This window comes from Triticum dicoccoides, chromosome 7B (assembly GCF_002162155.2).
Source record: "Triticum dicoccoides isolate Atlit2015 ecotype Zavitan chromosome 7B, WEW_v2.0, whole genome shotgun sequence".
NCBI classification, from domain to species: Eukaryota; Viridiplantae; Streptophyta; class Magnoliopsida; order Poales; family Poaceae; genus Triticum; species Triticum dicoccoides.
The window spans coordinates 682,486,953-682,508,874 of record NC_041393.1 but is presented as its reverse complement, the minus strand read 5'-3'; the positions used below and the strand labels follow the sequence as shown (position 1 = coordinate 682,508,874).

Below are 21,922 nucleotides of genomic sequence, written 5' to 3'. Positions count from 1 at the left end.
AAGCGGACAACCTTGTACACACCAGACGGGGCGGCACAACCGATGTTGAAGAGGAAGATCTCTTGGCTCTCCAACTCAACGGTCGCCGTTATTAGCACACTCCCGGTAGCCGGATTGATCACATTGACACCGAAAACGTCGCGACGACCACGAAAATCGCGGGTGACGCAGACCGGACCGTCAACGCCATGGCAGACCGTCCAAAGGGCACCAACATTCCTGATCACTCTCACGACATTGCCTTCCTCGTCAAACAGCCGCAGGTCGCGGCCAATGTTGCTGGCTTCCTTGCCCGAGGAGCTGGTGGCAAGGAGGAGGTGCGGGTCGACTTGGGACTTGTGCGCGGCGAGGAACGCCTGGCTGGAGACGAGGGCGAGCCACCCCCGGGACAAGCATCGGAATCTGCAGACGGACTTCACCGGCGTCCATGAGAGTATTTCAGAGATCACGTCGTCTGGTAAAAGCGTCAACATCGTCGGCGGCAGAGACATCCGTAGGTTTTTTTGACAGGACAGAAGAGACGTGTTGTTTTCAGATCGGTAAATAAGAACACTCAGATCGTGGAGCCATCTGCACGATATTTAAGCCTGGAAGAGCGGGCCGCAATGGGCCCAGAAATCAAAAAGGGTTCAGAGTCGCGTGTTGTATACCAATTTTTTTTTTTTTTGCGAGTCGTTGTATTCCAACTCTAGAAACACATTGGGTTACAATATTTTACCTTCTTTTAGGGGTTACGATATTTTACTGATTGTTGGTAAACAACCCAGCCCAGTACAATCGAGTAGCAACATGGATAAACTTTACGAAACAGCCCTCCTGCTAGATATATATATCCCACTAAAACAAGGGCAAGCTTATCTGAAAAAATAGTTTTAATAATCCGAAGAACCAACAGACAGAGCAGCAATCACAACAAACTGTCTGGGTGATATCGACAAGAGAAGCCCTTTCATCAATATATAGTCACACAATTAACAAGCTATCAGGTGAAACTACCATATCGTCGTGGTTTCTCATTATTTTAGTTGTTTGTTATTATATGTACAAGTATAACAACTGCAACGATCTAGTACAAGGGTTTAAAGAAAAGAACACAACATGTTTACATTTTCATAAGAAGGGGTCATTGGATGAGACGGTCCAACCAGGTTCGGCCACTCATTCTTCAGATAGGAGGGATGTTGGCAAAAGAGAAGCCCTGGTACCCTTTGTAAGCATAATACGCTATTCTCGTGTAGTAGAATCCAGGGATGAACATCACTACGCCCAACACTGTAAAGAAAATCCCTGTATCCAGAAAAACAGAGACGTACATCAGGAAAAGCGGAAAATACTGAGAGATTTCGCCATTTACTGATAATGCAAAACACAAATGCTACTCGGAACAAAACAGTAGTGCGTCAGTACTTTGAAAAAGGTTAACAGCTCTTCATTAGCCCTGAAATTATGTTCATACTGCATCAACGGTTCCGAAGTTTGAAAGCTATGGCCCCTTTCTTAGAGCATCCCCAACAGGCGCGGCAAAAGGCGCGCCAGCGCGGTAAAATTGCGATTTAGCGCGCGCCGGCTGATTCCGCGCGCTCCAGCGGTGGCGGGAACTTACCGCGCGCGGGAGAAAGCGGCACGCGGCGCAGATTTGGCGCGCCGCTTACCGCGCGCCTATAAATTGCCGCGCCCGCCACGCGCACCGCACACAGCCACGCGCCCTCCCCTAGCAAGCTCGCCGCTTCGCAGCTTTTCGCACCACCATGCCGCCGCGCCGCCGAGGTGCTTCGGGCTATCGCGGCGTCCGCGCGCGCCCCAACGGCTGGTTCTCCGCCGAGATACGGTCCGGCGACGTGCGGCTCGGCCTCGGGACATTCCGGAGCGCGCACGAGGCGGCCCGCGCGTACGACGCGGCGGCGTGGCGCTTGGACAGGCCCCGGTCGCAGATGAACTTCCGGGACGTCTTCACGCGCGAGCAGGCGCAGCGCGTCGCCCCTCCGCCGCGTCTCATCACCGACCTCGACCGTGCCGACCATGCTCGGCGGCAGCGCCGCCTCCTCGCCGCCGAGGAGGACGAGCGAGCCATGGCGGAGTGGCGCCGTCGCCACCCGGAGGACGTCGCCGACGAGCACGCCTACTGGGCGGAGAGGACGGCAAGGCGCCGTGCGGAGCGGGCTGACCGGCGTCAGCGGAAGGCATTGGCGAACGCTCAGTGCGACATAGTTTCAGCAGGTGGGAGGTCGTTCTTCACGGCCGACGATGACCGTTGGGACGACATATGGCTCTCAACCTCGGACGACACCGACGAGGATGATGATGATGATGATGATGATGGTAGCGACTTGGAGTAGTTTCTATCTATCTATCTATGCCGTAGTAGTGGCTATCTATCTATGTATGTCGAACTATCTATCTATGTATGTTGAACTATCTATCTATCTATGTAAAATATCTTGCATCGTTTTTTTTATCTATGCAAAAAAATGTTCGCGCGCTGTATTTTTACCGCGCCTGCTGGAGCTGCGCGCGCGCGCGGCTTTACAGCGCGGCTGCTGGAGCAAACGCCACGCGCCGCGCCAAACCAGGCGTTGGGCGCGCGCCAAATCAGTTTTTAGCGCGCGGCGCGTTCGGCGCCTGTTGGAGATGCTCTTACAAATTGAACTTGTATACATCAGAGGCTTACCAACATTGTGCAAAAGGACTTGCACATATCTACGGATTGAAGCAAACAAAAATGCCTCTTCAGAACTTCCTGACGCTTTGCTACATGTGGGCTTTGGCACACTGCTGGGACTGAGTGCAGTAAAGCATGAAGTAAGTTTGTAATAACAATTCCATCATACATGATTCCGCATTTATAATCTGTAGGTATGATCTTCGATTTCTTTTATGAAACAGATATCCCTGACTCCTACACATAGTGGAGGCAACAAAAGAGAAAGATATTTGATGGTATCTCAGCACATACTTGTCCTGAGTTCTGGTTGATTTTCTTCTCAGTTCACTCTGACATCCAGGGAGTTAACAAATTACAACAACACACAGTGATTCATTTTCTTTGTAGATTTTAGTCCATTTGGCCAGTTTCTCAAAAATTATTAGCACATACATGTCTGAATCTCTCTTTTCTACGATCTGCAATTCTGCATAACCAGACACCTTATCTACAGAATGGCTCAAACTAACAAATAAACACAGTTAGTTGGTCCATTTGGCCACTTTCTCAAAATTTATTAGACTTGATGTCCAAATCCCTGTTTGCTATGATCTGCAATTCTGCATAACCAAATACCTTATCTGCAGAATGGCTTAAACTAACAGACACACACAATTAGTTCAGCCAGACATGGAAAACTTCAGGATCTTCGGTTTTTATTCAGACCAGCATTACAAATGAATACCCTCTGAGATGCAAGTACAAAAAACGGGGTGCAGGGGCATGAGCCCCTCCCTCTTCGAGTTCCCCAGTTCATCACCAAACAAAGCAACCGCAAATCCTAATCGTAGCTAGACAGAGAGACGGATATCGGTCATACCGTGGGAGCGGTCGCCGCCGACGCGGTGGGCGGCCATGACGAGCCCGGCGACGACGCCGAGCGCGCCGAACGCGAGGAGCGCGGCGGCGAAGGCGATCTCCTTGACCGGCGCGCCGCGCGGCCGGCCCCCCGCCGCGCCGCCCACCAGGTCGTCCTCGTCGGTGATGGAGAAGGCGTGGTCCACGTACGCCATCCCGCTGCCGGCCGGTCGAGCGCCGCCGCCGCCGCTGCCACAGTCCACAGACGGAGGGGGTTGCGCTGCCTCACCTGTGCCGCCTCAAGATCTGGACGTGCGAGGGCGGGATTGGGGAGACCTGGCGAGGTGGTGGCGTGGGGTGGGGTGAGAGGGATGGAGGAGGAAGCTTGCGGGGCGGGCAAAGGCGGCGGGGAAGGGGAAGGGGAAGCGGTGGCGCGGTGGCTTCTGCCGGCCGTTGCGGGGTCGCGGTCGGGGTCGCGCCCGCGGATTTGGACGCCTTCTTTTTCCTCTTCGCTTTCTCCCTACGGTTGGTCTACTCGAATACTAGTTCATTCAGATGAATGAGCAACTTGAGCAAAACGTTAACAGAGGGTGGGTTTAGAAAATGCTAAATAGCATCATTTTTGTTTTTCCACCGGAAAAGGTTGCACACCTAAAAAAAAGTTCGGAAATGATTTTTGCGAGAAAATTTCCGATCTATTCATCTTCAATCATGGCAATACAACGAATACCAGAAATAATAAAAATTACATCCAGATACATAGACCACCTAGCGACGACTATCAGCACTGAAGCAAGCCGAAGGCGCGCCGCTGTCATCGCCCCTCCATCGCCGGAGTCGGGCACAAATTGTTGTAGTAGACAGTCGGGAAGTCGTCGTGCTAAGGCCCTATAGGACCAGCGCACCAGAACAGCAACCGCCGCAGATGAAGAATAACGTAGATCAGAAAGATCCAATCCGAAGACACGCGAACATAGACGAACAACGACGAGATCCGAGCAAATCCACCAAAGATAGATCCGCCGGAGACACACCTCCACACGCCCACCAACGGTGCTAGACGCGCCGCCGAAACAGGGACTAGGCGGGGAGACCTTTATTCCATCTTCAGGGAGCCGCCGTCGTCTCGTCTTCCGGAGCAGGACACAAACCCTAGCAAAACTGAAAGAAACGACTAAAAACGGAGCCCTCCCGCCGGCCCTTGCCGAGATCCACCGCGCCCCCATGGCCCTAGGGCCACCGGAGAGGAGGCGGACCTGCGGCGGCGACGGCGGGAGGCAGAAACCCTAACTTTTTTAAAAAGTGCGGAAATGATAAATGCCAAAAGTTCGGGATCTGCCCATGGCAAATCGAGCGTTTTTATTGCAATTTTAGTTGAGACGACGATGGCATGTTTAATTGACAAATACGGCAATTTCCTGTCAAAAAGTAAGCTGAGGGTGAAATTGCCATGCTTCCAAACTAGATTTACCATCCCTCGCTTATATAAATTGCCAAAAAGTACATTTGATTTTCCGTGGGCAAATCCCCAATGTTCAGGAGTTACCGGAGTCCAAAATTTTGTGAAATGCGAGTGTAAATAAAAATATTTAGCGTCCGCTTGTCATTGATGACATTCTCTACGGATGGATACTTATCGTTCGCCCATCAATAGTGTTACCATGGACGGAAGACTAATATATGCCCATAAGTCGACTTGAAAAATGTCATCATAGATGGATCTGTGATACCTGTCAGTGGTGACATGTATCCCAAGCCAGCAAATGTTGCTTGCTAGCTCAATTCCTGAGAAACTATACTAGCACAGCAACCCCCACGGTCTGAGAAAGGACATTTCATACAATAGAACATTTCGTACATTTCATATGCATTACAAATACATTTCATATACACATTCATCAATGTAGAAATGTAGATGCATATTTACCATGTTGCCACTTAGCACTTGCAACCTTCACTAGTTAGAATTCTCAAGAAGACATAGCATGTGAACTTTACAGACTTTCACTTGAAGTAAAATCATAGTCATTTAGCGGAAACTGCCTTTGGTGACCGAGCTCACTGGAGGCCTCTGAAGGAAATATGCCCTAGAGGCAATAATAAAGTTATTATTCATTTCCTTATATAATGATAAATGTTTATTATTCATGCTAGAATTGTATTAACCGGAAATATAATACATGTGTGAATACATAGACAAACATAGTGTCACTAGTATGCCTCTACTTGACTAGCTCGTTAATCAAAGATGGTTGTGTTTCCTAGCCATAGACATGAGTTGTCATTTGATTAACGGGATCACATCATTAGGAGAATGATGTGATTGACTTGACTCATTTCGTTAGCTTAGCGCTTGATCGTTTAGTATGTTGCTATTGCTTTCTTCATGACTTATACATGTTCCTATGACTATGAGATTATGCAACTCCCATTTACCGGGGGAACACTTTGTGTGCTACCAAACGTCACAACGTAACTGGGTGATTATAAAGGAGCTCTACAGGTGTCTCCGAAAGTACATGTTGAGTTGGCGTATTTCAAGATTAGGATTTGTCACTCCGATTGTCGGAAAGGTATCTCTGGGCCCTCTCGGTACTGCACATCACTATAAGCCTTGCAAGCAATGTAGCTAATGAGTTAGTTGCGGGATGATGCATTACATAACGAGTAAAGACTTGCCGGTAACGAGTTTGAACTAGGTATTGAGATACCGACGATCGAATCTCGGGAAAGTAACATACCGATGACAAAGGGAACAACGTATGTTGTTATGCGGTTTGACCGATAAAGATCTTCGTAGAATATGTAGGAGCCAATATGAGCATCCAGGTTCCACTATTGGTTATTGACCGGAGACGCGTCTCGGTCATGTCTACATAGTTCTCGAACCCGTAGGGTCCGCACGCTTAAAGTTCGGTGACGATCGGTATTATGAGTTTTTGTGTTTTGATGTACCGATGGTAGTTCAGAGTCCCGGAAATGGTCACGGACATGACGAGGAGTCTCGAAATGGTCGGGGCATAAAGATCGATATATTGGATGACTATGTTCGGACACCGGAATAGTTTCGGGTGGTTTCGGGCATATACCGGAGTACCGGGGGGTTACCGGAACCCCCCGGGGGGGTTAATGGGCCTCCTGGGCCCTAAGTGGAGAAGAGGAGGGCGGCTAGGGCAGGCCGCACGCCCCCTCCCCCTCTAGTCCGAATAGGACAAGGAGGGGGGGCGGCGCCCCTCCTTTCCTTCCTCTCCTCTCTCCCTTCCTTCCCTCTCCTACTCCAACTAGGAAAGGAGGGTCGGAGTAGGACTCCTCCCTGGCGCGCCCTCCCTTGGCCGGCCGCCCCCTCCCCCTTGATCCTTTATATACGGGGGAAGGGGGCACCTCTAGACACAACAATTGATCATTGATCTCTTAGCCGTGTGCAGTGCCCCCTCCACCATATTCCACCTCGGTAATATCGTAGCGGTGCTTAGGCGAAGCCCTGCGTCAGTAGCATCATCAACACCGTCATCACACCGTCGTGCTGACGGAACTCTCCCGCAAAGCTCTGCTGGATCGGAGTTCGTGGGACGTCATCGAGCTGAACGTGTGCTGAACTTGGAGGTGCCGTACGTTCGGTACTTGATCGGTCGGATCGTGAAGACGTACGACTACATCAACCGTGTTGTGCTAACGCTTCCGCTTGCGGTCTACGAGGGTACGTGGACAACACTCTCCCCTCTCGTTGCTATGCATCACCATGATCTTGCGTGTGCGTAGGAAATTTTTTGAAATTACTACGTTCCCCAACAGTGGCATCCGAGCCAGGTTTTATGCGTAGATGTTATATGCTCGAGTAGAACACAAGTGAGTTGTGGGCGATACAAGTCATACTGCTTATCAGCATGTCATACTTTGGTTCGGCGGTATTGTTGGATGAAGCGGCCCGGACTGACATTACGCGTACGCTTACGCGAGACTGATTCTACCGACGTGCTTTGCACATAGGTGGCTGGCGGGTGTCAGTTTCTCCAACTTTAGTTGAACCGACTGTGGCTACGCCCGGTCCTTGAGAAGGTTAAAACATCACTAACTTGACGAACTATCGTTGTGGTTTTGATGCGTGATGTCTACTACACAACCTTCTTCGTGTAGACGTTGTTGGGCCTGCAAGTGCACAGGTTTGTAGGACAGTAGCAAATTTCCCTCAAGTGGATGACCTAAGGTTTATCAATCCGTGGGAGGCGTAGGATGAAGATGGCCTCTCTCAAACAACCATGCAACCAAATAACAAAGAGTCTCTTGTGTCCCCAACACACCCAATAAAACGGTAAATTGTATAGGTGCACTAGTTCGGCGAAGAGATGGTGATACAAGTGCAATATGGATAGTAGATATAGGTTTTTGTAATCTGAAATTATAAAAACAGCAAGGTAACTAATGATAAAAGTGAGCGTAAACGGTATTGCAATGATAGGGAACAAGGCCTAGGGTTCATACTTTCACCAGTGCAAGTTCTCTCAACAATAATAACATAGATAGATCATATAACAATCCCTCAACATGCAACAAAGAGTCACTCCAAAGCCACTAATAGCGGAGAACAAACGAAGAGATTATGGTAGGGTACGAACCCACCTCAAAGTTATTCTTTCGGATCAATCTATTCAAGAGTTCGTACTAGAATAACACCTTAAGACACAAATCAACCAGAACCCTAATGTCACCTAGATACTCCATTGCCACCTCAAGTATCCGTGGGCATGATTATACGATATGCATCACACAATCTCAGATTCATCTATTCAACCAACACAAAGTACTTCAAAGAGTGCCCCAAAGTTTCTACCGGAGAGTCAAGAAAACGTGTGCCAACCCCTATGCATAGGTTCATGGGTGGAACCCGCAAGCTAGTCACCAAAACATACATCAAGTGGCACGTGATATCCCATTGTCACCACAGATAAACACGGCAAGACAAAGCTCACGATACATCAAGATCGTGCCATAGAGAGAACACAAGAGAGAGAGAGAGAGAGAGATCAAACACATAGCTACTGGTACATACCCTCAGCCCCGAGGGTGAACTACTCCCTCCTCGTCATGGAGAGCGCTGGGATGATGAAGATGGCCACCGGTGATGGATTCCCCCTCCGACAGGGTGCCGGAACGGGCTCCCGAGAGGTTTGGTGGCTACAGAGGCTTGCGGCGGCGGAACTCCCGATCTATCTTCTCTGTGGATGTTTTTAGGGTACGTGGACTATATAGGGGAAAGAAGTCGGTCGGGAGGTGCTCGAGGGGCCCACGAGACAGGGGCGCGCCCAGTAGGGGGGCGCCCCCTATCTCCTGGCCTCCTCGAGGATCTTCTGACGTGAACTCCAAGTCTCCAGGATCATATTCTTCCCAAAAATCACGCTGCCGAAGGTTTCATTCCGTTTGGACTCCGTTTGATATCCCTTTTCTTCGAAATACTAAAACAGACAATAAAATAGCAATATGGGCTAGGCCTCCGGTTAATAGGTTAGTCCCAAAAGTAATATCAAAGTGTATAATAAAGCCCGTAATCACTCAAAACAGATAATAATATAGCATGAATGCTTCATATATTATAGATACGTTGGAGACGTATCAATGCGTAGGTAAGAACAGTACTTGCTCAGCCCGTAGCAGCCACGTAAAACTTGCAACAACAAAGTTGAGGACGTCTAACTTGTTTTTGTAGGGGGCATGTTGTGATGTGATATGGTCAAAACGTGATGCTATATTTTATTGTATGAGACGATCATGTTTTGTAACCAAGTTATCGACAATTGGCAGGAGCCATATGGTTGTCGCTTTATTGTATGTAATGCAATCGCCCTGTAATTGCTTTACTTTATTACTAAGCGGTAGCGATAGTCGTAGAAGCAATAGGTGGCGAAACGACAATGATGCTACGATGGAGATCAAGGTGTCGCGCCGGTGAGGATGGTGATCATGACGATGCTTCGGAGATGGAGATCACAAGCACAAGATGATGATGGCCATATCATATCACTTATATTGATTGCATGTCATGTTTATCCTTTATGCATCTTATTTTGCTTTGGTTGACGGTAGCATTATAAGATGGTCTCTCATTAAATTTCAAGGTATAAGTGTTCTCCCTGAGTATGCACCATTGCGAAAGTTCTTCGTACTGAGACACCACGTGATGATCGGGTGTGATAGGCTCTACGTTCAAATATAATGGGTGCAAAACAGTTGCACATGCGGAGTACTCAGGTTAAACTTGACGAGCCTAACATATACAGATATGGCCTCGGAACACTGAGACCGAAAGGTCGAGTGTGAATCATATAGTAGATAGGATCAACATAATGATGTTCACCATTGAAAACTACTCCATCTCACGTGATGATCGGATATGGTTTAGTTGATTTGGATCACGTGATTACTTATATGATTAGAGGGATGTCTATCTAAGTGGGAGTTCTTAAGTAATACTCCCTCCGTCCCAAAATAAGTGTCTCAACTTTGTACTAGCTCTAATACAAATTTGTACTAAGCTTAAGACACTTATTTTGGGACGAAGGGAGTATGATTAATTGAACTTAAATTTATCATGAACTTAGTACCTGATAGTATTTTTGCTTGTCTATGTTTGTTGTAGATAGATGGCTCGTGCTGTTGTTCCGTTGAATTTTAATGCGTTCCTTGAGAAAGCTAAGTTGGAAGATGATGGTAGCAATTACACGGACTGGGTCCGTAACCTGAGGATTATCCTCATTGCTGCACAAAAGAATTACGTCTTGGAAGCACCGCTAGGTGCCAGGCCTGCTGCAGATGCAACTGACGACGTTAAGAACGTCTGGCAAAGCAAAGCTGATGACTAGTCGATAGTTCAGTGTGCCATGCTTTACGGCTTAGAACCGGGACTTCAACGACGTTTTGAACGTCATGGAGCATATGAGATGTTCCAGGAGTTGAAGTTAATATTTCAAGCAAACGCCCGGATTGAGAGATATGAAGTCTCCAATAAGTTCTATAGCTGCAAGATGGAGGAGAATAGTTCTGTCAGTGAACATATACTCAAAATGTCTGGGTATAATAATCAGTTGATTCAAATGGGAGTTAATCTTCCTGATGATAGTGTCATTGACAGAATTCTTCAATCACTGCCACCAAGCTACAAGAGCTTCGTGATAAACTATAACATGCAAGGGATGAACAAGACTATTCTCGAGCTCTTCGCAATGCTAAAGGCTGCGGAGGTAGAAATCAAAAAGGAGCATCAAGTGTTGATGGTCAACAAGACCACCAGTTTCAAGAAAAAGGGTAAAGGGAAAAAGAAGGGAAACTTCAAGAAGAACGGCAAACAAGTTGTTGCTCAAGAGAAGAAACCCAAGTCTAGAGCTAAGCCTGAGACTGAGTGCTTCTACTGCAAATAGATTGGTCACTGGAAGCGGAACAGCCCCAAGTATTTGGCGGATAAGAAGGATGGCAAGGTGAACAAAGGTATATGTGATATACGTGTTATTGATGTGTACCTTACTAATGCTCACAGTAGCACCTGGGTATTTGATACTGGTTCTGTTGCTAATATTTGCAACTCGAAACAGGGACTACGGATTAAGCGAAGATTGGCTAAGGACGAGGTGACGATGCGCGTGGGAAATGGTTCCAAAGTCGGTGTGATCGCGGTCGGCACGCTACCTCTTCATCTACCTTCGGGATTAGTTTTAGACCTGAATAATTGTTATTTGGTGCCAGTGTTAAGCATGAACATTATATCTGGATCTTGTTTGATGCGAGACGGTTATTCATTTAAATCAGAGAATAATGGTTGTTTTATTTATATGAGTAATATCTTTTATGGTCATGCACCCTTGAAGAGTGGTCTATTTTTATTGAATCTCGATAGTAGTGATACACATATTCATAATGTTGAAGCCAAAAGATGTAGAGTTGATAATGATAGTGCAACTTATTTATGGCACTGCCATTTGGGTCATATTGGTGTAAAGCGCATGAAGAAACTCCATACTGATGGACTTCTGAAATCACTTGATTATGAATCACTTGGTACTTGCGAACCGTGCCTCATGGGCAAGATGACTAAAACGCCGTTCTCCGGAACTATGGAGCGAGCAACAGATTTATTGGAAATCATATATACTAATGTATGTGGTCCAATGAACATTGAGGCTCGCGGCGGGTATCGTTATTTTCTCACCTTCACAGATAATTTGAGCAGATATGGGTATATCTACTTAATGAAACATAAGTCTGAAACATTTAAAAAGTTCAAAGAATTTCAGAGTGAAGTGAAAAATCATCGTAACAAGAAAATAAAGTTTTTACGATCTGATCATGGAGGAGAATATTTGAGTTACGAGTTTGGTCTACATTTGAAACAATGCGGAATAGTTTCGCAACTCACGCCACCTGGAACACCACAACGTAATGGTGTGTCCAAACATCGTAATCATACTTTACTAGATATGGTGCGATCTATGATGTATCTTACTGATTTACCGTTATCGTTTTGGGGTTATACTTTAGAGATGACCGCATTCACGTTAAATAGGGCACCATCAAAATCCGTTGAGATGACGCCTTATGAACTGTGGTTTGGCAAGAAACCAAAGTTGTCGTTTCTTAAAGTTTGGGGCTGCGATGCTTATGTGAAAAAACTTCAACCTGATAAGCTCGAAACCAAATCGGAGAAATGTGTCTTCATAGGATACCCAAAGGAGACTATTGGGTACACCTCCTATCACAGATCTGAAGGCAAGACTTTTGTTGCTAAATTTGGATCCTTTCTAGAGAAGGAGTTTCTCTCGAAAGAAGTGAGTGGGAGGAAAGTAGAACTTGATGAGGTAACTGTACCTGCTCCCTTATTGGAAAGTAGTTCATCACAGAAACCGGTTCCTGTGACGACTACAACAATTAGTGAGGATCATGAAACTTCAGATCAAGTTACTACCGAACCTCGTAGGTCAACCAGAGTAAGATCCGCACTAGAGTGGTATGGTAATCCTATTCTGGAGGTCATGTTACTTGACCAGGGCGAACCTACGAACTATGAGGAAGCGATGATAAGCCCAGATTCCGCAAAATGGCTTGAGGCCATGAAATCTGAGATGGGATCCATGTATGAGAACAAAGTATGGACTTTGGTTGACTTGCCCGATGATCGGCAAGCCATCGAGAATAAATGGATCTTCAAGAAGAAGACTGGTGCTGATTATAATGTTACTGTCTACAAAGCTCGACTTTTTGCGAAAGGTTTTCGACAATTCAAGGGGTTGACTACGATGAGACTTTCTCACCCGTAGCGATGCTTAAGTCTTTCTGAATCATGTTAGCAATTGCCGCATTTTATGATTATGAAATATGGCAAATGGATGTCAAAACTGCATTCCTAAATGGATTTCTAGAAGAATAGTTGTATATGATGCAACCTAAAGGTTTTGTCGATCCAAAAGGTGCTAACAAAGTGTGCAAGCTCCAGCGATCCATTTATGGACTAGTGCAAGCCTCTCGGAGTTGGAATAAACGCTTTGATAGTGTGATCAAAGCATATGGTTTTATACAGACTTTTGGAGAAGCCTGTATTTACAAGAAAGTGAGTGGGAGCTCTGTAGCATTTCTGATATTATATGTAGACGACATATTGTTGATTGGAAATGATATAGAATTTCTGAATAGCATAAAAGGATACTTGAATAAAAGTTTTTCAATGAAAGACCTCGGTGAAGCTGCTTATATATTGGGTATCAAGGTCTATAGAGATAGATCAAGACGCTTAATTGGACTTTCACAATGGATCAAGCAAAGAAAGGGTTCTTGCCTGTATTACAAGGTGCGAAGTTTAGTCAGACTCAATGCCCGACCACCGCAGAAGATAGAAAGAAAATGAAAGATGTTCCCTGTGCTTCATCAATAGGCTCTATCATGTATGTAATTCTGTGTACCAGACCTGATGTATGCTTAGCAATAAGCTTAACAGGGAGGTACCAAAGTAATCCAGGAGTGGATCACTGGACAGCGGTCAAGAATATCCTGAAATACCTGAAAAGGACTAAGGATATGTTTCTCGTTTATGGAGGTGACAAAGAGCTAGTCGTAAATGGTTACGTCAATGCAAGCTTTGACACTGATCCGGACGATTCTAAATCGCAAACCGGATACGTGTTTATATTAAATGGTGGAGTTGTCAGTTGGTGCAGTTCTAAACAAAGCGTCGTGGCGGGATCTACATGTGAAGCGGAGTACATAGCTGCTTCAGAAGCAGCAAATGAAGGAGTCTGGATGAAGGAGTTCATATCCGATCTAGGTGTCATACCTAGTGCATCGGGTCCAATGAAAATCTTTTGTGACAATACTGGTGCAATTGCCTTGGCAAAGGAATCCAGATTTCACTAGAAAACTAAACACATCAAGAGACGCTTCAATTCCATCCGGGACCAAGTCCAGGTGGGAGATATAGAAATTTGCAAGATACATACGGATCTGAATGTCGCAGACCCGTTGACTAAGCCTCTTCCACGAGCAAAACATAATCAGCACCAAGGCTCCATGGCTGTTAGAATCATTACTGTGTAATCTAGATTATTGACTCTAGTGCAAGTGGGAGACCGAAGGAAATATGCCCTAGAGGCAATAATAAAATTATTATGTATTTCCTTATATCATGATAAATGTTTATTATTCATACTAGAATTGTATTAACCGGAAACATAATACATGTGTGAATACATAGACAAACATAGTGTCACTAGTATGCCTCTACTTGACTAGCTCGTTAATCATAGATGGTTCTGTTTCCTAGCCATAGACATGAGTTGTCATTTGATTAACGGGATCACATCATTAGGAGAATGATGTGATTGACTTGACCCATTCCGTTAGCTTAGCACTTGATCGTTTAGTATGTTGCTATTGCTTTCTTCATGACTTATACATGTTCCTATGACTATGAGATTATGCAACTCCCGTTTACCGGAGGAACACTTTGTGTGCTACCAAACGTCACAACGTAACTGGGTGATTATAAAGGAGCTCTACAGGTGTCTCCGAAAGTACATGTTGAGTTGGCGTATTTCAAGATTAGGATTTGTCACTCCGATTGTCGGAGAGGTATCTCTGGGCCTTCTCGGTAATGCACATCACTATAAGCCTTGCAAGCAATGTAGCTAATGAGTTAGTTGCGGGATGATGCATTACACAACGAGTAAAGAGACTTGCCGGTAACGAGATTGAAATAGGTATTGAGATATCGACGATCGAATCTCGGGCAAGTAACATACCGATGACAAAGGGAACAACGTATATTGTTATGCGGTTTGACCGATAAAGATCTTCGTAGAATATGTAGGAGCCAATATGAGCATCCAGGTCCCGCTATTGGTTATTGACCGGAGACGTGTCTCGGTCATGTCTACATAGTTCTCGAACCCGTAGGGTCCGCACGCTTAAAGTTCGGTGACGATCGGTATTATGAGTTTTTGTGTTTTGATGTACCGAAGGTAGTTCGGAGTCCTGGATATGATCACGGACATGACGAGGAGTCTCTAAATGGCCCCTCCCCCTTGATCCTTTATATACGGGGGCAGGGGGCACCTCTAGATACAACAATTGATCATTGATCTCTTAGCCGTGTGCGGTGCCCCCCTCCATCATATTCCACCTCGGCAATATCGTAGCGGTGCTTAGGCAAAGCCCTGCATCGGTAGCATCATCAACACCATCATCACGCCGTCATGCTGATGGAACTCTCCCCCAAAGCTCTGCTGGATCGGAGTTCGTGGGACGTCATCGAGCTGAACGTGTGCTGAACTCGGAGGTGCCGTACGTTCGGTACTTGATCGGTCGGATCATGAAGACGTACGACTACATCAACCGCATTGTGCTAACGCTTCCGCTTACGGTCTACGAGGGTACGTGGACAACACTCTCCCTTCTCGTTGCTATGCATCACCATGATCTTGCGTGTGCGTAAGAATTTTTTTGAAATTACTACGTTCCCCAACAGCCTCCAGATTCAAAATTCAAATATCATTGAAATTCATATTTTTCATTTCAAAAAATTCTGAAAAAAGTACATATATACATGAAGGCATAACATACATGTGTGTAAATTTTCAGTTCAAAATACGTTGAAATGAGGGCTGTGTAAAAAAGACAAATCTGGGGCTATTTAACACATGATACTATTCATCCTCCAAGGCCATGAATTTGTCTTTTTTGCATAGGTTGCATTTCAACGTATTTCATCATGAAATTTTACACACATGTTGGTAACATCCTTACATACATGCATATATTTTTTCAGAATTTTTTGAAACATAAAAGTTTAAATTTGAATTTTTCAAAAATAAAGGCCTCCATGGAGCTCGGCCTCCAAATCGCCATTCTCGTCATTTAGTGACTATATAAAGACAAGTTATATCCACCAAAAGTAACTTAGCATCTTAATAATGTAAATGTATAAATTGTGTAAATATGAACTACGTGGTCATCACGGTATTAAGTTTCTTCAATGCAATGTCTTATGACATCATATTGATTGGTCCCTTGGCGTTGACCGGACCCTTGCTGACTATGCTTAGGGCGGCGGGGGTAGATGGATGTTATCGTAGAAGGATCGATGGGACTTATCACTTTGTGTTGGGCTCATAACGATTGTTGAAATTAATCCAAATGTGTCATAGTTACCAAGTACTCCCTCCGTTCCAGAATATAAGGTGTATTGATTTTCGTGCAAGTCAACCATTTGAATGTTTGACCAAGATTATAGAATAAAATTACAACATCTGTAATACTCAGAGACAAAATATGAAACTACTATTCATGATGATCAAATGATAAAGATTTCTTATTGTGGATATTGATATATTTTTCTAAAACTTAGTCAAACGCGCACTCGTTTGACTTTTCAAAAAATAAATACACCTTATATAAAGGAGTGGAGGGATATGATTTAACGCTTTCATTTTGCAACACCTTTGGAGACTATTTTTGTTATGTCTAAAGGTCTTGCACTTCCCGCACAAAAGAAAGAAAAGAATACGTTTGTGACCAACATGTGGTATATGTTTGTGAAATGGGTATCATGAATAAGGCAATCATTACAAGAACTAAAAATTGTGAGCTCTTCCATGGTTAGCTGGTCTCTGTAACATATCAATGTTAAGACGGATTTTAGTAAACTCAAAGTTTTCTAAATAAGAACATTGTGTTATTTCTATGACTACGAGCTCAGTCCATATGTGAGGGATTTCATGTAAAGGCAAGAGGAGTTATGGAATGTTATGCCTAGGGGTGAAAAATCAGAGCGGATTCAGTACAATAGTGCTGAAACCTCATCTTATTTCATATATTTTTGAGATTCAAGAAGGGTGGATAACACGTGGTTCAAATATCGGATTTCGTCAAACTTGGACATTGTGCGGTAAAGAATCGGACTTGGATAAAAAGACGAGCATATACAACATGCTTTGAACTAAACTATACATAAAAATGAGCAAGTATTAATTCTTATACATGTTAAGACTCATGAAACACTAGACGGTAGTAGAATAATCCAAAGAAACCACTAGCAAGCATGTCTCCCATCCCATAAGCCAAGATAACCTTCTATATATTGTTAGTTAATACCTAAACTTTTAACAAAAAAATATATACATATTTAAATGTCGGGTTGTCAGTCTAGAAAGTACATTTATCTTATATTGTTGTATATGTATTAGCAATACCATATGTATAGTGTATCCTTTCAACCGGACTAGAAGTCAGATAGGATTGTGTTCATGAGTGATTTTTTTTATGATATCCAACGCCCCTGTTTAAAATTGATTTTGGCCAAAAATTGTCCTACCACTTTCACCTTTAGTTACGACTATTGGGTACAACCGTTTTCAGATTGATGTGTATTTGTTGTTGAAAAGAACCATGATAAAATTGGACGTATAAGTACTATCAACTAATGGTTTAGTAGCTTTGAGGTTATCACTTTTCATTTCTTGATGAACAAGGTGCTTTCTGCATCAAGGTTTGTGGCCTTTACTGATGGTTACTGTATCTGCCGTGGCATACAAGTAAGTTGTATTTATCAACCTGTTTTATTGAACGGTCCGTGGATACGTCAGATTCATTGCCAGCCTAACAGGTCAAGAACTAGGTTGCAATCAGTTCTCTTGTTTAAGTTTGTCAACTGCTCTCCCAATTAGATCACACCAGGTAGCCTCCATCGTATTAGTTGGACTTGGTTGACAAGTAAGTGTGATGGAGACCTCTCATGGATATTGTATTAATTCCTTGGCTGCCAAGTGACTCTGTTCTGTTGCCAATTAGTTCTCTTGTTTAATCAAGTTGCCAGCTGCTCTCGGTCTCTTTGGTGAGCAGCTTGCCTTTTTCTGAAACCGAAGCAAAAGATTTGCCTCAGAAATTTAAGATTGCTCTCTTCATACCCAATTTTTTTGCACTCGCGGCGATCCAAGGATGAGCATCTCCTTTCATAGTATTGAGTAACATTGGTGGCGGCGTGATTTTGTGGCGAAACACCCGGGCATTCCCCTCTCATTCCATATGGTCCAACTATTGTGAGCGACACCATGGCCTTTCGATTGGCAGTGTGGATGTCGGAGCGGATTGTCCACCAATCCTTGACGGAACTCTCAAGGTGCCAAGTGGAGGTGTCTATGCTCTCAAGGCGTAGCCATTCGTTTCACTAAGTTCAAAGACGGATGGTGAAGCGACACTTGAAGAAGAGGTGTACTTCAGATTCTTGTTCCTGCTTACATAGAAATCAAAGGCTCTCACTTAGCCAATTTATGGGCAGTCCAAATTCTATCTTGTGTGGCCAACCAAGAAAAGAACTTGACTTTCAGGGCACCCAAGCCTTCCAAAAATATCAAAGAATTGTGCCGTATAAGAGGCCGTGGAGTATTGCCCATTGCTTGTGTGTGCTTCCACACAATGTCATCTTCGGTGAATGGTTGTCTAAAGGACCAAAATTGATGGGTGTGCTCTAAACTGAAGTTGGCGGATGTCTTGACCTTGGAGACCCAAGCATTCTCGAAGAGAGCTTTCTTTGACATTTACTTTTGACTTAGATTTCCTCTGGAAACTATGTACTCAGGGCCGTCCATGGAGCCCGGACTTTTGAAAAATTCAAAAACCAATTCTGAGGTTTCAAAAAATTCTGAAAAAATACACACGTGCATATAGATGTGTACCACTTTTTGTAAATTTCATGATGAATACATTTTTGAGTGAGCTACACAAAGAGAACAAAATCATACATTTACTATTGCATCTGTACCAAAATGCAAGACCTTTTTGAGTTTTGCATAGGGGATAAAAAATATTGTACATTTTGTAACAAAAGGAATATAAAAGTCGATGATATATTTTTTTTGATATAGCTCACACAAAAATGAGTTTCATCATCAACATTTACAGGATTGTGGTATACACGTGTACTTTTTAGAATTACTCCATCTGTAACTTTTTATAAAACGTTTTTAGAGTCAAAAAACATCTTATAAAAAGTTACAGAGGGAGTATTTGATAAGAAACCTCATTTAGAAAGAAAAAATGGGGCTCCATGGGGCTCGGGAGCAAGAAATCCTCTCCTATAAAACCCTCCTCGTGGAACATGACAAGCGGGGCAGACAAATATTTTGACCAAGGTTGCGGTTCTAAGCTTGCATCCTACGTAGATAAGATAAGATAATTAACATACTGGCAGTCAAACGGAAGGGGTGGGGGACGGGGGAATATATATATGCGTGGCCATTATTTCAGGCAAAGATATTTTGTAGCGACTTGAAGAGCGAAGCCGGCCGGAAGAGCAACATGGAGCCGGTCGTGAAGGTGTACGGGCCAGCCATGTCTTGGAACATAGCCAGGGTCCTTGTGAGCCTGGAAGAGTCCGGCGTCAAGTACGAGCTCGTCGCCGTCGACTTCGCCGCGGCCGAGCACAAGAGCGCCGCCCACCTCGCCAGGAACGTACGTAGGCCTCTCTCGCTCTTCTATTTGCCTATGAGACGACTATATCCTGCTCTGTTTCCCTTTTCCTGCGTTGGTATTGCTGATTAGCTCTTTTCACAGCCATTCGGTCAGGTCCCAGTTTTGGAGGACGGTGACTTTTGCCTCTGGGGTAAGAAACTTCAGAAACCATCTACGCCCTCCGTTTCCAATATTGAACTACCAAAATGTCACATACGTATTTAGGAGCGGGGGAAGTAAATATTTTTCCTCTTTGCTAATGTTTAGCGATTCCCTTGGCCAGGGTAGGCAGAGTAATTTAGCATGGATGCATAACTGGTATCCATTTACATAGTATTACTCAGATAAGCCTCGGGAGAAAACTTTCTATTGAAATTGAACATGTTTCAAGCCTAGCTCTCATCACATATATTGTCTATGCAACAGAGTCGCGCGCAATCACGAAATATATATGCCGAAAGTACAAACCTGAGCTCCTTGGGGTTGGCAATCTCAAGGGATCAGCAATGGTCGATGTGTGGCTGGAGGTGGGGGCCCACCAATACTGGCCTCTCATAGAGGCTATTCTTATGGAGATCAGGATCCGGCCGATTTTCGGGCAAAGGGTTGATGAGAGGGCCGTCGAGGAGAACATTGACAAGCTGAAGAAGGTGTTGGATGTGTATGAGTCCAGATTGTCTAGCTCCAAGTACCTAGCAGGAGACTTCATCAGCGGATCAGCCTCGCCGACCTCAACCACGTCTCCACCATGCTTTGCCTAGGGATCACTATATACACATCGGTGCTCGACATGTACCCGCATGTAAGGGCCTGGTGGGATGACCTGAAGGGCAGGCCAGCGGCTAGGAAGGTGTCGGATCTAATGCACATGTCTGTGAAGAATGATCTAAAATGATTTTGTTGGCAACACCTAGCTCTTTCATTAATGTGTTTGTACTTTTTCGGTATTTGGTCAAGCTGTTTGTGTTGAACTAGTAAATATTCATGTTATTCGAGAAAATATGAACACAGTGGGAAATCAAGTCGAAATACGGAAAAAAATGTAGCAGAATTGCCACATTTCAAGTGATTCCTGTAGTCTAGAGTCGGTCATGGTGAAATAAAATTGAAGCCTTAATGCAACTGGTCTAACTAAAAAAATGACTTGGTCCTATGAGAAACTAGACATCATATTTAATAGTTCACACTAGCTAAACGTTAGTCGCCTGAAAATCTGATTTGGGCCGGTCGATTTTCTAAAACAATAGAAGAAAGGAGCTGCCGGAGTGAAGGGAGAAACAGCTGCGGTCCGGTGGGGGGCTCGCCCGAGAAGCTTCCCCATGATCTATATTAGGGTGGGGGTGGGGGTGAAAGAACGTCGGGTCAGTCATCTTTTAGGAAACAAATCCCCAAAATTCTAGGGTACAAATCCCGTAAATGATGCTTCGATTGTTTTTTTCGTAAATACGCAAAGCTTGCGTGTCATTCATTGATAGAAGAAGAATGAATAAATACGGGGTATGGAACAACACATGCGCAGACGACATGGTGCCCGGAGCAGAGGGACACGAGGTGCTCAACCCAAGGAAATGAAAAGAGCAACACGGCAAAACTCTTCTAGCCCTGAGAAACAACTCAAACACAATGAGGCCAACCAGTATCCAACTCCACCGTCGGGGACGCCGCGAGCGAACAAGACAACACCTTCAAGAAGAGGAACGGCGTCAAGACGCCGCCGTCGTCCGGTCCAGGAGCCCGGACCAAGGATTTCCCCTGATGCTTCGGTTGTAGGTGACAAAACTACAACGTACTCCCTGATCGTTTCTATACCATAACACATACGCTTCATCTTGATGTCCGTATTGGAGAGCTCCGTATTGAATTGGACTGGATTCCAATTCGATGAGGAAACTGAAATGGCACTAATACGGATTCGCCTGTTTAGTTGTTCACTGAATTGGCTTTTGAAATGCCTGTGAGGTTTCAACACCAAATCATATTTGGATGACAAACTCTGGAATTGTATAGTTTCATTAGCATAAAGATCATATTGTGTTCTTCATGCTAATGTACACGTACAAATTATTACGTACATTAGCAGTAAATAATGTTAGAACTAATCTTGTCATATGTGTATGCATGTCTATTTTCATTCTCCATGTACTCTAGTCTAGGGTGTTGTTTGTCCGGCAAAGCTTAAGCTATGCGTGTGAAGGAGGCGAGATGTCGGGCTGCCATGCGATGCGGTGATTCTGGTAAGATGCCGACGATGCCGTGCGATACGGTGATAATGTGAGAAGCGGCATAATGTAGCCTTCGTGTGACCAAGTTGAAAAGCCTTTTGGAAAAGTCTGTTGGTTTTCTTCTTGGTGAAGTGTGTGTGCGTGTGTGGTTTCCTTCGTGATGTGCTCTTGTGTTCTTGAGAGCAACGGCGGAGCTATGTAGAAGTCTGAGGGGGCCGTGCCC

The 21,922-nt window shown here is 44.7% G+C and overlaps 1 protein-coding gene and 1 pseudogene across 1 annotated transcript; one reads left to right on the top strand and one right to left on the bottom strand.

Annotated features, from left to right (window-relative positions):
* Positions 1 to 918: 918 nt before the first annotated feature.
* On the bottom strand, positions 919 to 4,012 carry LOC119335183 (transmembrane protein 230-like). Its single transcript, XM_037607347.1, has 2 exons — positions 3,522 to 4,012; positions 919 to 1,287 (listed from the first exon to the last, which is right to left on the bottom strand). Exons 1-2 carry the CDS (start codon positions 3,712 to 3,714, stop codon positions 1,166 to 1,168), a joined length of 315 nt encoding a protein of 104 aa, XP_037463244.1. The 5' UTR covers positions 3,715 to 4,012; the 3' UTR covers positions 919 to 1,165.
* A 15,284-nt stretch (positions 4,013 to 19,296) lies between these two features.
* On the top strand, positions 19,297 to 20,529 carry LOC119338223 (annotated as a pseudogene).
* Positions 20,530 to 21,922: the final 1,393 nt, after the last annotated feature.